General features: G+C 38.3%; 1 protein-coding gene across 1 annotated transcript in view; it reads left to right on the top strand.

Annotated features, from left to right (window-relative positions):
* Positions 1–949: 949 nt before the first annotated feature.
* Positions 950–16,830, top strand: part of ENTHD1 (ENTH domain containing 1) — a gene marked incomplete at its 5' end in the record, with an annotated part of 64,890 nt that continues 49,009 nt past the window's right edge. Inside the window, 2 exons of the mRNA XM_081128167.1 lie at positions 950–1,298; positions 8,379–8,612. Coding sequence (XP_080984293.1) covers positions 950–1,298; positions 8,379–8,612 — 583 coding nt within the window. The remainder of the gene's footprint in view (positions 1,299–8,378; positions 8,613–16,830) is intronic.

Genomic DNA, 16,830 nt, shown 5'->3' with positions numbered 1-16,830 from the left:
CTAAATATTGATTTACAGTACCATGAGTCAGATGTGGAGTCCACAGAGGTGCAGCTACTTGTCTTAATAGTTAGTGACCCTTCCTTCCTTTGAGTAATGGGAAAACAGCCCATATTTAGATCTGGCTTGTAGCTCTAAAAACAATATGACCATAGGGTTACTTGGTGATCCTAAGACTAAATTTTTAACATAATTCCTTTTAGAACTTAATATTTTTATACATGATAACAAATCTAAAGCATGATATGTCAGAGCCCAGGTTCCATTTTCTTATACTAAGTTGTCAATTGTCCATGAGATGCTTTGTAATAATTTTATTTCTGTCCAAAGAGGATGAATGGTATTTTCTGCAGGAACCTTTAGAAAGACCACTTAGCCCGGCCGGGAGTGGCTCAGCGGTTGAGCATCGACCTAGGATCCAGGAGATCGGGGTTTGATTCCTGGTCAGGGCACATGCCCGGGTTGCGGGCTAGGCAGCTGATCAATGACTCTCTCATCGTTGATGTTTCTGTCTCTCTCTCCCCCTCCTTTCCTCTCTCTGAAGTCGATAAAGATATATTTAATAAAAAAAAAAGACCACTTATATTTCTCTAAATTAAGTAAGCCAATCCCTTATGAGAGATTCTCCCATAATGACCCTAGGAATATTTACATGGTACCCCTAATTCTAGCTGATTCTAAAACTAAATTTAGTTTTAATTCTAAAACTAAAGCTAGATTTTTCAAACTGACTTGGTGTTCAGTAGATATTAAAACAATAATTAACTTACTTTTTTGTGTGTGCTTTCCTTTGCAGGAAATTGATGCCTTGTCAAGATGATGATTAATCATTTGTATTTGGGAACAGCAGAAACAGAGGCCAATTACCTATCAAGGGTTTTATAAACTGGTTACATAAACTCGTATTCCATTGCTCTCATCCCGTCTCACCTTCAAACTTGTCTTACCTATGGCATTCAGGAGGCAAGTGAAAAACTTTGTGAAAAACTACTCAGATGCTGAAATAAAAGTCAGGGAAGCAACTTCTAATGATCCTTGGGGTCCTTCTAGTTCTCTGATGTTAGCTATCAGTGACCTGACTTACAACGTGAATTCTCTCTCAGAGATTATGAATATGCTATGGCAGAGACTAAATGACCATGGGAAGAACTGGCGCCATGTGTATAAATCCCTTATGCTGATGGATTATCTCATCAAGAATGGATCTAAGAAAGTTATTCAGCTTTGCAGAGAAGGGTTCTGTAACCTTCAAATGCTGAAAGATTTTCAACACATAGATGAAGCTGGAAAAGACCAAGGTAACAGAAATTTATACAGTGTGCCAATAAAGAATAGGAGTTTGAGAAGGAATCATTTTAAACTAGAAGCTGGGGGAAAATTGTTCTTAAATATATTAGCTACCTTTCCTCTAGGACAGTTGTGGTTTCCAGTTTAATCCTTTGTGTTGCCTCTTGAGAGCCTTAGAGAGCAGTATTTTTTCCCCCAAAAGGATGTGTAAAACTAACACTCAGGTTCATGATAAAAGGACACCACAGAAAATGAGCAAAGTGAATAAACAAGAGGCATGGCAAATTGGTATAATAATGTCACTGTAATTCATAATTATAATTAGGTTGGAATTTAGTCTTAAAAGTAAGGAAATGTTTCCAAAGACTGTGGAGTCTTCAAAGACTAGGTAGATTCAAGTAGTTTTATAAATACAGAAATCTAGGTCATAAAATAATTTTGTAGAGGGTGGAGGAGGAGGTGAAGTAGGGAAAGGGCATATAGAATACTGAACTGAGATGATTCAGTAGTCCCTGATTTTCTACAATGGTTAAAGAATCAGCACTTCCTCCCCATCTGATGTAAAATTATCATTTGTGTTTAAAGTGAATAATCTCATGAATCATGAGAAAAGGGTATAATTCAGTGCAGTGTCTGTGTTAAGTATACATTTTTAAAAATAGACTATTTTTTATAGCAGTTTTAGGTTTACAGAAAAATTATGCAGAAAGTACAGAGTTCTTACATACCCTTCCCTACCCTCACATGGTTTCACCTATTAAGCATCTTGGATTAGTGTTGTACATTTGTTGTGAATGATGAACCGATATTGATACATTATTAACTGAAGTCCTTAGTTTACATTAAGGTTCACTCTGTTCTGCAGTTCTATGGGTTTTGAAACGCAGTGTTATGTATCTACCATTCCATTAGCCTACAGAATAGTTCACCACCTGAAAGTGCCCTGTGCCTAGTCATCCTCCCCTGCCTCACCCTCCCCAACTCTTGACAACCACTGATTTTTTACTGTCTCCATAGTTTTTGCCTTTTCCAGAATGTCATATAGTTGGAATCATATGGTATGCAGCTTTTTCAGACTCGTTTCTTTCCTTTAGCAATATGCATTTAAGATTCTTCCATGTCTTTGTAGCTTGAGAGACCTCATTTCTCTTTTTTTTCTTTACTTTTTTGTTGTTGTTAATCCTCACCAAAGGATATTTTTTCCATTGATTTTTAGAGAGAGTGGAAGGGAGGCAGGGGGCAGAGAGAGAGAGAGAGAGAGAGAAACATTGATATGAGAGAAGACACATTGACTGGTTGCCTCCTGCATGCACCCCAACCAGCGCTGGATAGAACCTGCAACCTAGGTACGTGCCCTTGACTGGGAATTAAACCCACAACCATTCTGTGCATGGGCCGATGCTCTAACTACTGAGCACACTGGCCAGGACTTTACTTTTTAAAAAACAGCTTTATTGAGCTATGTCATACACAGTACTATATAATTCACCCATTTAAAGTGTACAATTCTATGGCTTTGATATATTATTTTAAATATATATATAATAAAATTTGTTATTTTAAATGTATAATTCAGAGACCTTAATTACATTCTCAGTGTTGTGTAACCATCTCTATTATTTCCAAAACTTTTTCACCTGTAAAAATTCAAAGAAACTCTGTAACCATTAAGCATATCTCCCCTGCTAACTTCTAATCTACTTTCTGTCTCACATCAATGTTTCTTTCTGTCTCTCTCTCTCCCTCTTTCCTTTTCTCCCTTTCTCCCTCCCTCCCCTCTCTCCCTTCCACTCTCTAAAAATCAATGGGAAAAATGTTCTCGGGCAGGGAGTAACAAAAAAAAATAATAATAAAATCTTTGTTTAAATCCTATAACAATATAGATTATTGATTTATAGAAAATCCTAGAGTCTTGTAGAATACTGATCTATTTGGAGTGAATTTGTTTTGATTGCTCTTTTATTGACTATTAGCATCATATTTTTAAAAAACCTATTTTGGAATTGTAGTTTTCAGGCTTATTTTGAGATGTTATTCCCCAACGACCCATGTTCACTTTTCCCTTTATGTTGGTTTTTCTGTTCCCACGACCCAGCTCCCTTACAGCCTTCAGTACAGCCCTTATAAAGGTGGCTCAGGGCTCATGCCTGAGATGATACTAGGGTGTGTGTCATGCATGAATTCAGTCACTGAGCCAGCAGGTGGCTTAGTTTAGTTTCAGGCCTTAAGGCTGCATGTGTGTCTTCTTGTTCTAGATCCACAGCTACAAATAAATTATAGCCCAGGAAGCAATTAGTGGCCTTTTCTTTTCTTCCCAGACTTCTCTTACAAACATGGATAATCCCTAACATCAAAGAGTGAGATCAGCGCTGATTCCCTAACACCTGAACTCCTGGTGCCAGATCAAGAGCCCAATAGCCTGTGGCTTCAGCGCTGCTTACTACCTTTTCATTTCTCTTATATTTCTGGCTCATGGTGATTTTTATCTTGTTTTTGAGACTGGTGATGTCTATTATTGCTGTGTATTTGGAGCAGAGCAGAGGGGTACTTTGAAGCATGAACTTACTGTTCCAACGTGACTGAAGGTTTCTTAACCTAAAAATAACTTAATCAGATATTTTTGGGATACTTCCCCCCCTCCCTCCCCACCCTTACCCCTGAGGCAGTGTGGAGGGTAGATTGGAAAGGAGGCTAAAAGTAAGTAAATACTTTAGAACACCACAGGCAACAAGTGATCAGAGAGATGGAGTGGAGAGAATGGATTTAAAAGATATCTAGTATGTAAAATCCATAGGCATAGATTATTGAATTTGAAGAAGTCAGTGTTCATATTTCTGGCTTAAGATGGAGATAAAATTCACTGAGAAAGGAATATGGGGAGAAGAGTCGGTTTTGGTAGATTTTGGTGGGTCAGGAACAGAGAGAGGAGTGTTAAGATGTTTTATAACTTCTGTGTGAAGCTTAATACATATTGTTCTAAAAATCTGGTCTGTATCTTTCATGATGGTACATCTCAGTGCCCAAGATCTTTGAATTTACCATACTTCTAAATCTCTTTACTTGATGTTCAGTTACGAACTTACATAGAGTCCTCTGTATTTGGGAAGTTTTTCTTCTGCATTCATTCATTTATTTAACAAACATGTCTTTTTTTTCAATCCTCACCTGAGGATATTTTTTTCCATTAATTTTTTTAGAGAGAATGGAGGGGAGAGAGAGAGAAACACCTCCCCCACACACCTGACGGGGATCAAGCCTGCAACTGAAGTATATGCCCTTGACTGGATATTGAACCTGGGACCCTGTGGTCTGTGGGCCAATGCTCTAACCACTGAGCAAAACTGGCCAGAGCAACATTAAGTATCTCTTAAGCAAACAAGTATAGTTCTAGCCTTCATGGATGTTATACACTAGTGGAGGAAAAAAACATTTATCAAATAAATAGGCAATTACAAACTGGAAATACTATAAAAGATAAGTGTAGGTGCTAAGAGACTGTGTGAAAGCAGGGCCTGCCCAAGTCTGTGGCCCTGATGTGTGTGGGGCGAGTGGGGGGGGGTTGTTATCTCTCAGCTAAAGGCTTTCCTGAAGAAATGAGGTCTGAGCTGTTCCTTCTACCAGGCGCTCTCTTCTGGTACATCTGCATAGCGGGCTTTTTCTGCTGTTTAAGACTCTACTAGTGTGGTACTTCCTCAGCAAGACATTTCTTGACCACACTCCAAATTAATGTGTAGCACATCACTCTTCTTTATTTCTTTTAGAGCATTTACTTTTATCTGGAATTACCTTGTTTAGGGAGCTTGCCTCTTTTTTCTCACCTGTGCCCTCACTGCTTAGAACATTTCCTGAAACTTAAGTGTTCAAGACATGGTTGAATGTGAATAACCTTGGCTGTTGGCCTGTTGCATAGTTGCTCTGTGACTTGCGCGTCCTCTACTACCTCTCCTTGAGTTTGGGAGGACTCCTGAGTTGGCCACCTGCTTGTTCACTCTTCTGTCCCATTGACCCTCCCCTCACAATGCTGTGTCTTTCTAGTGGGATTTGCCAAGGGTAACATCCCACTCTCTGGCCATAGGGATGGGCATGTGACTGTCAAAGCTGGGACAACCAGAGTTATTCTCCTGGATTTTTCAAATTTGAAGGAAGGGAGAGGGAGACTTCTCAGGTGGCAGACTATGAGGTGTGAACCTGGAGCTGTTTGTAGCTATATCCACATCCAGATTGAAGAACCAACCTGCAACAGGAGAAAATGAAGGCATTACACAGGGAGAAGCAGAGACAGAAAGGAGAAAAGAGTCCTTCCTGGCAGTTTTTCAGACTCTGCTTCATTTGGACTTGAGGCCCAGTTGCAATCTCTGATTTTTCCATGGCCTTTGCCTTAACCAGTTTAAATTGTGTTTCTGTCACTTACAACCAAAGGTTTCTAATTAAAAACAGTATATAACTTTATTTTTACTTTAACCTTCACCTCAACTAACAGGCTTTTCATCTTGATGTGTTTTATACAATATCTTTGGATATTGATCTCTTGCATAGTTTAATTTCTTATTTCAGAGAATCCATATTTTCTCCCTCTCTCTGTCTCTTTATCTCTCTCCCTCCCCTTCTCTCCCTCTTACCTTCTCTCCTTTCCCTCCCCTCCCCTCCCACTTGCTTGCTTTCTCTCTCTCTCTCTCTCTCTCTCTCTCTCTTCTCTCTCTCTCTCTCTCTCTCTCTCTCTCTCTCTCTCTCTCTCTCTCTCTCTCAGATACAACACAGTTGCTGCCCAAGCTTATTTTATTTCCAGTACTATTCTTTAGTAGTACTGTGCCCTCTTTCCTTTATTTAAATACATATTGGTTAGAAGTGAGGTAGATGCCATCTTATTTTTACTACTGTTATTATTTAACCCATCCTTGAAGCAGGTTTATTGGGTTCTTGAAGTTTTTCACTTTCAACTTGGGTGTTTTAGAACAGCCAGGTTTGTATTCTCCAGCATCTTGAGGGTGGTGGGGAGGCAGCCAGGGCAGTGGGCAGCCATGAATGGGAAGTTCACATCTGGGTGATTTCTTCCCAATTTTCAGTAAACTTCTGTGGCCAGATCTTCCTGATCCTGCAGACAGCTACCTCAGGGAGGAGCCCTGGTGGTTCAGGGAGAAGTCTTCTCTTACTGCAGTTGCCTTTCTGCTTGTGTACGGGCTTGTCCCTTTGAATGAGTAGAGCTGCCCTCAAGCCCCATCAATCCATGCAGACTCCAAGTAGAGTATTCCATATCTGTCCCATAACTTCTAAATTTTTCTAATTAGGGTTGTTGCAAGAAGTTATTTCAGTCCAAGTAGCTTCCTCAGGCAGCTAGGTTGTAAATTGGTGCTCATTATCTTTCATCCATTTGCACTATGTCAAGGAGAAAATTGAGATTTTTGGTCATTTGCTTCTTTTACTGAGTCATTTAGTAAGTATTTATTAACCATCTACCATATGCAGTCACTCTTCTAGATGCTGGAGATACTGGGTGAATGGGATTCTCTGCCCTCAAGGAGCTTACATTCTAGGTGAGGAAACAGTAAATGAATGAATATGTAACACAGCATTAGGTAGTGAAAAACGCCAGGGTGAAATATGTAGTAGGGTGAGGGAGTAGAGAGTGATGGGCTCGGGCCATTTTAGAGAGGGTGAGCAGAGGAAAGGCTTCTCTGAGGAGGTGACATTTGAGTAGAGACCTGAATGAATCGGGGATCTAGCCATGCAAAGAGGTTCCTGGCAGAAGCAACGGCCAGCACACAGCTCTGAGGAGATAAAGAGTGTGGTGGGACTATAGGATAACATAGCTAGGTGGCTAGAGTAGGGGGAGTGAAGGGAAAAGTGGAAGGAGTGAGCTCCTGAAGTTAAGGATGGGAAAACGAGTTTTTCGTACACAGCCCTGCCCCCTGCCCTGGCAAACCAAGCTATGTCAGTTATAGCGGGTAGAGGGGGTCATGTCTGGTGTGTTGTCTAGTCCCCAAAGGCCAATAGTCACAGCCGGCTTCTGCCCATCATAGACAATGAGTGGAAACCCAAAACACTGTGGAATATTTTGGTTGTGAACTGCAAGCTAATTATAGGAAATTAGGGTGTTTAGAATGATAAGGTTTGAAACAGTTACACAAGAAGTTTGAAAGGAAGAAATGACTAAGAAGTGAAATTAGATAACATAATCTTGGAAAAGATGGCAACTTGAGCAAAGGTTTCTTCTGCAATCTCTGTCAATCCCTGATGAAATGACTGGAACTTAGAGAACATTGTTGGCCCCTCTTCTCTAGATATGGAGTGGGCAAAAGTAGGTGTACAGTTGTGAGTATGCAAAACAGAGTTTATTCTTGCAGTATAATGTATTACTGTATTGTTTTCCATACAAACAACTGTAAACTTACTTTGCCCACCCCTGTAATACCCTGAATTTTACCATTTCAAATTACTTCCACTATTAATAAATTATAGTTGGAAACATTAACTCTTAATTCATCACACTTGGAGCCCAAAATGAACATAATAGTGGATCTTTAGGGACTTTTCAGCTTACCTCAAAGAAGGCTTGGAACAACATGAAATGTTAATATAAGTTGGTTCCAAGATGTGGAGAAGTAAGGGATTTATTTTATCATTTCTCATTGAAGAGGGTTGAGAATAATAATGATATTACCATATATTTGAAAGAGAATACTTTTATGTCTGTGACTTAGACTGAACAGATATGCTTATACTGGTTTTCAGATAGGAAACTCAGGCCCAGACAGACTGCCTGGTTCACAGTCACACCGATGATAGAGTGCAGCAGCATGGCTAGAATTCAGGTCTTTAGACTGTGCTCTGGACTCCATTAATGCCATCAAGCTGATAGGAGTTTATGGCAAAGAAAAGTCAGTTGCCCTCCCTTCTCTTTTCCTACCCAGTTGTACCCCTCCAGGGTAACATATTAACAGTGTGGGTACATAGTGGTTGTCTGCCTGCCCATCCATCCACCCACAAGTTTTTTCCCTTTATTCACATATTCATTTTTCCTAATTTTCTTTTGAATAAAAATTAATTGTAGCCTTAATTAATTTTTTTCTAAGCAAATTCAATGTGTTTTTCAGGTTATTATATCCGGGAAAAGTCTAAGCAAGTCATAACATTGCTGATGGATGAGCAATTGCTGCATAAAGAGAGGGAAGTTGCATGTCGGACTAGACGGCGTAGCTCCTACTGTATGACATTCTCTAAAAGATTACCTCGTACAGGTAATTCACCAACAGCCTGGACTTCTATCCCCACACCAGAAACTCCTGCTTCACAGAAGAAGTGTAAGCTTCTTAAGGTTGCAAGGCTACGTAAACGAAGTGCGTATAATGAACATTGACCTAAAATGCAATAGGTATTTAAGAACGACTGAAATATGTAAAACATAGCTTTAGTACTAATGTGTTAATGTTACGCTAGTTCTAATATTACTTTATTACACATCATACTGTAGAGAACAAAGATGAAGAATAATATTTAGTAGAAAATGTTATGGCTATTTTCTGAATGCAGTTATCTAGGATTCAAATAAAATGATTTTGAGCTTAAAAGGTATTAAACAAGTGGCTACCCTATTTTGCATCCTGATTGATTTTTAAGATTTTTATCTGAAATGTGAAGGAGAACTGTTTTCTGAGACTAGGATCTGGGTTTTTGCGCATTTGTGCCATTTAATCCTACAGATCAGGAAACTGACATTTTCTTAAATGTGCCTCAGAATTTTAAAATTGCTCTAAAGCTTCTAGGATAATGCCTTGTGTTACATAACACTGTCCTTTGCCTAAAACATTAACTCTGGACTATTAAACTTTTTTTAAAAGGGGATTTAATTGTAATGTTATAATAGAAATCAGCAGGAAAAGGAAACCTTTTCCACCAAATTTGCTCAAACATACAGGACTGTCACTTTGCCCTAACTTCTCTAGTACAAACCCTGTTTTGATAAGCTGTGTTTAAGGAATGGACAGGTTGAGGAAACAGAAACATTAATGAAATGTGGCTTGGATAACTGTCCCTTGAAAGAAACTAAACTTTGTGCCATAAGTGAGGGGCATAGTAGGAGTAACATATAGTTACAAGTATTTTCAGAGGCTTGCCTCTAGCTTTTTGTAAATCTGTTCATCATGATCTTGAAAGAGATGCAGGTATTCAATATGAATAAATATTCCAGATGTCAGTTAAGTATGAAAATGTAAAAATGTTAATAGTAATACCAACACAGACTAATTCTGCTAGAAATCATTAAAGTATTTGACTCAGTCAGGAGTTCTCAATCTGTACTTGTGTGGACTGGGGAGATACAGTAAAGAAGTGGCCATTTGTAATTATAATGGTAAATACCACCCAAATACTTCTAAGAGGTAATGGAACCTCTTTCTTTAGGGTACCCATTCCTCTGGAATAAATCTCCAAAAAAGACATAGACCCATTCTGAAAATTTCTCTCATAAGCCTTGAATTCAAACTGACACTAAAAAGGAGTAATAGTAAAATAACCAATGATGGCTCATCCAGAGTTTCTTCGCCCCTTTTGCTACTACTCTGTTACCTTCCTTGCTCTTCCAGTGTATGGGGCGATGCTCTAACCACTGAGCACACTGGCCAGAGTGAATGCTCCTTCCTTTTAAAAACACTTAACTGAAGTTGCTCTTGACATTTTGGCTTACATATTATTGTTTAGCACTTAGTCACATGGGCATTCCTAGCTGCAAGAGAGGCTGAGAAATGTAATCTTTATATTGGACAGCTATGTACCCAGATGAAAGTTAGAGAATGTATTGTTAAAGGAGGAGAGAATAAGTAAACATAAGGGACAGCAAATAGTCTCTATCATCGTGGGAAAGAGTACAAACAAATGAATTAATTATTGTGATACATGGTTGTCATATTACATAGGACATAATGAACAGTATTTGCCTTATGTTAACATAACATTCTCCTTTGCCTAAAATGTTAATTCTGGACTATTAAACTTTTTTAAAAAGGGATTTATTTGTAATGTTATAATAGAAATCAGCAGGAAAATGAAACCTTTTCTACCAAATTTGCTAAAACATAAAGGACTGTCACTTTGACATAATTGGCAACTAGGAACCATTGTAGGCCTTGGAGAACAGAAGGGATGTTTAGCTTAGTCACAGAACTTAGCTTTCTTATTATTGAAAACAGCTGTTGGTAGAAGGTAATATTATTGCTTGGTGTAGAAATGAAGGAGAAACAAATGGGAGGGAGGCTTGTAAGAAACAGTTGTTTGATTCTAAGCATCCAAGACCCGCTCTAGGGTTATTGAAATGAGGAAAAGGTAATGTTTTAAAGATAGACTATAGAGAGGAAATGTGGTAAGCAGATGATGTATTGGAGAAGAAAGAAATTGAAAACTACTTGAACAGAGAAAATGGAGGCAAGTGATGGTATCATACAGGTCAATTTCCATCAGAAGGGATTTAAAGATCTCTAAATTATTTTGTTATAATGAAATGTAAAAATGAATGCATTGCAAGAAGTATGATTTCCAGGCTTTAGGATCTAGAGCTGAAACAGCTGTAATTAGCTTCTTTGTTGTAAATTAGCAAGGGAAAAGAGGTACTTTAGAGAAGGTGTTATGCACACATCACTACTTCTCCTTTTTTCTATTCCTGGATGTTTTCCCCAAGTTTTAATCTAGTAGGTAGCTTGGGTGGTTTTGTTTAGATGATTTTGATGTTTGTAGGAAGAGATGAGCTAAGGATAATTGCTGCTTGATGGAAAGACAGAAAAATATATAAAGCACAGTTGTAACTCAGCTTCTCTGAGCTGTAAGCATCAGAGTTAAGTCCTTACCTTAGAGGTAATAGTTATAAAAACTGTCACCCCAGACATTGTGTACAACCAGATTAGCAAAGCATTATCTCTCTTGGTCATCCAATCTTCCACAAAGAGATCTTTAATAGTAGTATTCTTTGCAATGGAACTTCTATTCGAGAAGGATTATTCTAGTCTGTGTCATGGGAATATTTTCCTAAAACTGATAGGATTCCTGTTGGACCAAAGTTAAACTTCAAAGTAGTAGTCATGCTTTTATAAGCAAAAACACCAATGTTGCTGATACGATTCCTACAGTGAACTCGGTGCTAACATAGTTGACTTGGAGTTATGCTTCGTGGCCTTATCACACACAGTCTAGATGTCAGGGCTGATGGTACAAATGGTGGTCGCTACTCAAACATTTTCATAGATGAATGTCAAACAGTGATTTTTTAAAAATTTAAAAATAAGCAAATGTGCAAAAAAGAAAACAGTATTCCTTCTACCCTAAACCAACCACTATTAACATATTAGAAAATTGCTTCCAGTCTGCTGCTTTTTTTTCTTTTTTGTTTCATAAAAATCACTCTATGCAGGTTCAGTATAATCAGTCACTTTCAATCCCATCATTCAGAAATAGCCATAACTAAGATCAGATGAACATAAATTCTAGGTATCTTTCTATCCATACATACATATCAAAAGATGCATAACTAAAGAGAAATCATTTTTATAAAAACAGAATTATACTAGATGCTGGTTTTTACTAAAAAATATTTCAGGTCTACTTCTGGCAATAAGATTTACTAGGAGCTCCAAGAAGCCCATTTATTGCACAGTAACCAAAGACTGGAAATGATACACTATTTGAGAGATTTCTGGCCTCACCAGAGGTATGAGAAGTCTGCAAGAGTTTCTCTTTCTAAAAATTAAATTAAATTAACTTAATAAGCAGAATAAGAACAGGACATGTGAACTAGGGACAGAGTGACTTTGAGCTGGTGCCTCTGGGTCACTGCGAGTGACTGACTACTATAAGGGTTGAGTTGCTTAAGGGCAGTGTCAATAGTTAAGAAAATGAGTTTGGGGCCTGCCTTGAGCAGATTGGTAGTTACAAAATAGTCACGAAGATGTAAAGTACAGCGTAGAGAATATAGTCAATAATATTGTAATAACTATGTGTGGCGTCAAGTGGGTACTGGAAATATCAGGGAGAACACTTTGTAAAGTACATGATTATTTAACCACTATGCTGTATACCTGAACTAATTCAAAATAACATTGAATGTAAAGTGTAATTTTAAAAACTTAAAAAATTTTTAAAAATAGATATAATAAATTTTAGCAAGATGTCTGGCTATAAGATCAAAATATATATAAATCAAGTTATATCATCAACAAACAAACATAAATTTAAAAATATCATTTATAATAGCAAAAAATTATGTTCTACTTAGGGATAAAACTTATAAAAGATGTACAAGATCTGTACATTGAAAATTATAACACTTAATTGAAATACATTAAAGAGGACCTATATAAATGGAAAGATTTATATTTGTCTATTGAAATACTCAAAAAATATAAGGATCAGTTCTCTCCAAATTGAAAAGATTTAGTGGAGGGTTTCTTAAACTTGGTACTATTGACATTTTAAGCCAGATAATTCTTTATTTTAAGGGCTGTCCTGTGCCATGTAGGGTGTTTAGCATTCTCCTAGCCTAGATGCTATTAGACACATCCCCTCCTGTTGTGAGAACCAAAAATGTCTGCAGACATTGTCAAGTGTCACCTGGGGGCCAAAATTGCCCCCAGTTGAGAACCACTGATTTAGTGCAATTACAATCAGAATCCAAAAATGATTTTTAAAATAGAATTTGATGGGCTGATTCTAAAATTTATCTGGAAGAATCAAAAGGTCAAGAATATCCAAACATTCCTGAAGAAAAACAGGTGGAGAGCTCGCCTTTCTAGTAACAAGACTGCAAAATTTGTCATCTTGACAGTGTGGTCTTGATGCAGGGACAGGTGTATGGACCAGTGGAACAAACTGTAGAGCTCAGAATGTGGACCTGTGCAACTGTGTTATCTTAGTGTATGACAGGTGGCATTTCACTTGGGTGGGAAAAGATGAATTACTTAACACTGGGGCAATTATTTATCCATATTGAAAAAAATGAAAGTAGGTCTCCACCTCATCCTCCACAAAAACAAGTTCTAGATGAATTAAGGACTTCAAAGTGAAAACAACACTTGAAAATGTTTAGAAGAAAATATAGGAGAGTATCTTTTTTACATTAAGATAGGGTAGGATTTCTTAAACATGACAGAAAAAGTACAAGCGTTTTTTAAAGAGCATTTACAAATTTGACTATGGTGGTTGGCACGATTCTGAGCATAAGCCCCAGTGGCCCTGGCCTTCACATAATCCCCTCCCCTATGGGTGTGGGTATAATTGTGAATAAGCTGAATCATCACTCCCATGATTATGTTACATTATACAGCATTTCAGTTCCCCTTGTGATTATAGAACTGAAGTCCTCATTTCCTTACTGGCTGGCAGCCTATTATAGAGTTGTTGTACGAAGTAAATGGGTTAATATCTGAGCAGCACAATAAGCTTCGGCAGTTATTTGCTCGGAGACACTTAGTGATTTCTTGACTCTTCCCACCATCTCTGCGACCTGTTTGTTTTCTCCACCAAGTTGTGGTTTGTGGGCTATTACTTCATCCCCTTTCCTGCAGCACGAGGAATGGGAGCCCTCGTTAGCACATGCAGTCTTGTTTAGAATACCTGGAATCTGCTCTGTCTTCTGAGTCTTGTACAAGATCCTGCTCATTCTATCTAGTTGGGAAATGTATCCTGTTCCCATAGGTGGGCAGCTCATCCACCAACTCAGCGTGAAACAGTGGATTTCACTTCCATTAAAATGTGAGCATCTTATTGACTCACTCTGTTGCACCTTTCTTTTCTTTAGCCATTTCTGCCTCTTTTCAGTCATAAAGAGGGAAAAGTATTGTTCACTCAGTTCCCTTTTTTCCAGACATTCATATATTTATGAGAAATCTCAGAATCTCGTCAGCTCATCAGCATCGCCTTTGAGAAAGAAGGGATGTCTTAGATCTTGTTTCTTTCCATGGCCACCAGTTATTTTCTTTTTTTCTTTCAAAAATTATGTTTATTGTATCTCTTTCTGTGTTAGATTGCTGTTGTAAATTTTTTGTATTAGTTTTAACTTAAAAACAAACAGTACTCACAATGTATCCCCTGTCCCTCTGCAGCATTTCTCAGGAGTAAATGGGATCATAGAGGTTGCACCTGTAGTGGGTGCTGTGGTGTCTCCCAGATCCTTGCTTCAAGTTCAAGGCACTCATTTCTGCTGGGAAGGTTGGTAGCTCAGGGCTGTCAGCAGAGTCCTTCTCTGAGCATTCCCAACAGCTGAAGAGAGCTTCTTTGCCCAAGGTCACACCCACTTCCTGAGGGAACCTAGCTCCAATGACCTGTAGCTGTGGCCAGCCCCCTTGCTCCAAGGCCCGACAACTGTGAAGAGCCATTCCAGCCCCAAAGCTTCAAGTAGGAGGTTGGCTAAGGCCTCTGTTGCAACTGCTGCAGTTGGATTTCTCCCTGGCCTGATCCTGCCTCCCTCCCTCCTCACAAAGATTGTTTCCAAGAGCACTCCCCAGTGAATCTCCGTCATACCAATCTGAGCCATGGGGTCTGTTTCCTGGGGAGCCCAACCTAGCACAATGGCTTTCCTCAAGACTCAGGCTATAGGACTATCATAATATGTACCTCAATGAGGAAAGAGAATTATAAAACTAATGGGGCAAAATGTTAACAACTGGTGAATATGGATGAAGAGTATATGGGAGTCCTTTGTACTATTCTTATAATTTTTCTGCAAGTTTGAAATTATTATACAATGAAAATTTTAAAAAGTGCGACAAATATCAATTACTTGAAGATGCTAAAGCGTAAGACAGTGAAATTGTTAAGGTTCCAAACTCATGATTCTGTGAAGGTTAGAAACTTAATTGTTATAAGACTTTTATATCTTATCAGTTCTTCATTAGCCCACTATTTTCTTTTTATTTTTTTATTGTTGACACTATTACAGATATCCCCCATTTTCCTCCTCTTTGCCCACCTCCACCCAGCCCCCACCCTCACCCCCATCCCCACCCCCAGCGCCCAGCCTTCACTATTGTCTGTGTCCATGGGCTATGTACATATGTTCTTTGGCTAATCCCCGCTGACTATTTTCTATGATGGATTTGTTTGTTATTTAAAATTATTTTTAAAAATATGTTTATTCTTAAAAATTAATTTTGTTAAGTAAATGACTAATATATTTAAATTATACCTGAAAGGACACTGTCAATACATAGCAACAATGTTTATTAGATGCTAAGTAAGAAAAGGAACAATTTGTGAATTTGTTCAACTTACGGAACATTTCATTTCTAAAATGTGCTGTTGCATTGTTAATGTCTGATAGTTGGAATGTCAGTTTGATATCTCATCTAAGAAACATCACAGGGTCTACCAGTTCTGCTTTGTGGTGTTATCTGAGGGTACAGGCTCAACAAGATGGACGGCTTCTCTCTAGATAGTTTCTACAAAGTACCTACAGCCTTGGTATCTAAGCCCTCATCTTCGAATGACTCAGTAGCATCATTTCCTGCAGCATCTTCGCTTCTTCCTTTGAGGTTTCTCATTCATGTACTAGTCCCCTTGGCATGTGAGTTCACGGTCTCAATTGATACATAGCTTATGATACCAAAGGGGCTTTATTTCCACCAAGGAACTAAATGTGTGTTATCATGTTCCATTTGCTTGTGAAAATTCAGAAATGATTTAATTTCATTAAACACACCTCACTTTCAGTGTTGTGCTGCCTGATACTAAAAGTAATTCTAAATGAGTTTCCATAGACCCACTATTTTATCACTACTTTCCTTCTTGCCCCTATGAAATTAGTTAATATAGGTATGTAACATTTTAGCTATTCTGAGCTAAAATGCATCTCCTAATATGTAAGGTGGTTTTTTCTTTCACAGTTCTTGCTATTCTTCAGCTTCCTCACACTGCAACATCAACTTCCTGAAATTTTTATTAATCTTCTGTGATGTCTAAAACCTAGGTCACTATCATTTCAAGGCTGATTTTGTTGCAGAATTCTCAGAGTGGTGGTATAGTTCCTGATTAAATCACACGAACATGCATACATGATCTAAGCCTGGAGCCACTCCTGTTCGCCAGTACTAATTGTAAAACCTCCAAGCCCCAGATAAGCTCATTTTAATTATTCATTTTCGTGTGAAGGTTTAAGAAAATGCAGAGTGAGAACCCTAAATGCAAAGTTTTATCCTTCAGTGTCTTTGGTGTGCACCCCACTTGCCGCTTTTGCCCATGCAGGCGCCCTGCCTAGAATAATGCTTCCCTCCCTCCCTGTTCATCAGAACACCAGCCACCTTCAGAGCTTATTCAGATTTTACTTCCTATTCGAGGCTCTTTCTGTTGCTCTGGTGTACATTGATTTTCTTCCCTCTGCATGTCTAGTCCTAAAGTTGGCTAATTTCAAGGAGTTTGGCATATAATTACTCTCTTTTAATTGTTTCCATAGCCTGTGTGTTAGACTTATCTTCCCAGTCAGGCTAAACTTTCTGAAGGCAAGGACTAGCCACGTCTTGTACCATTGTTTGTTTCTCAAGCTATTTTTCTTGCATAACCCATAAAATTATT

This window comes from Miniopterus schreibersii, assembly GCF_964146895.1.
Source record: "Miniopterus schreibersii genome assembly, chromosome: 2".
Classification (NCBI taxonomy): Eukaryota; Metazoa; Chordata; class Mammalia; order Chiroptera; family Miniopteridae; genus Miniopterus; species Miniopterus schreibersii.
This window is presented reverse-complemented; position numbering and strand designations above follow the sequence as displayed.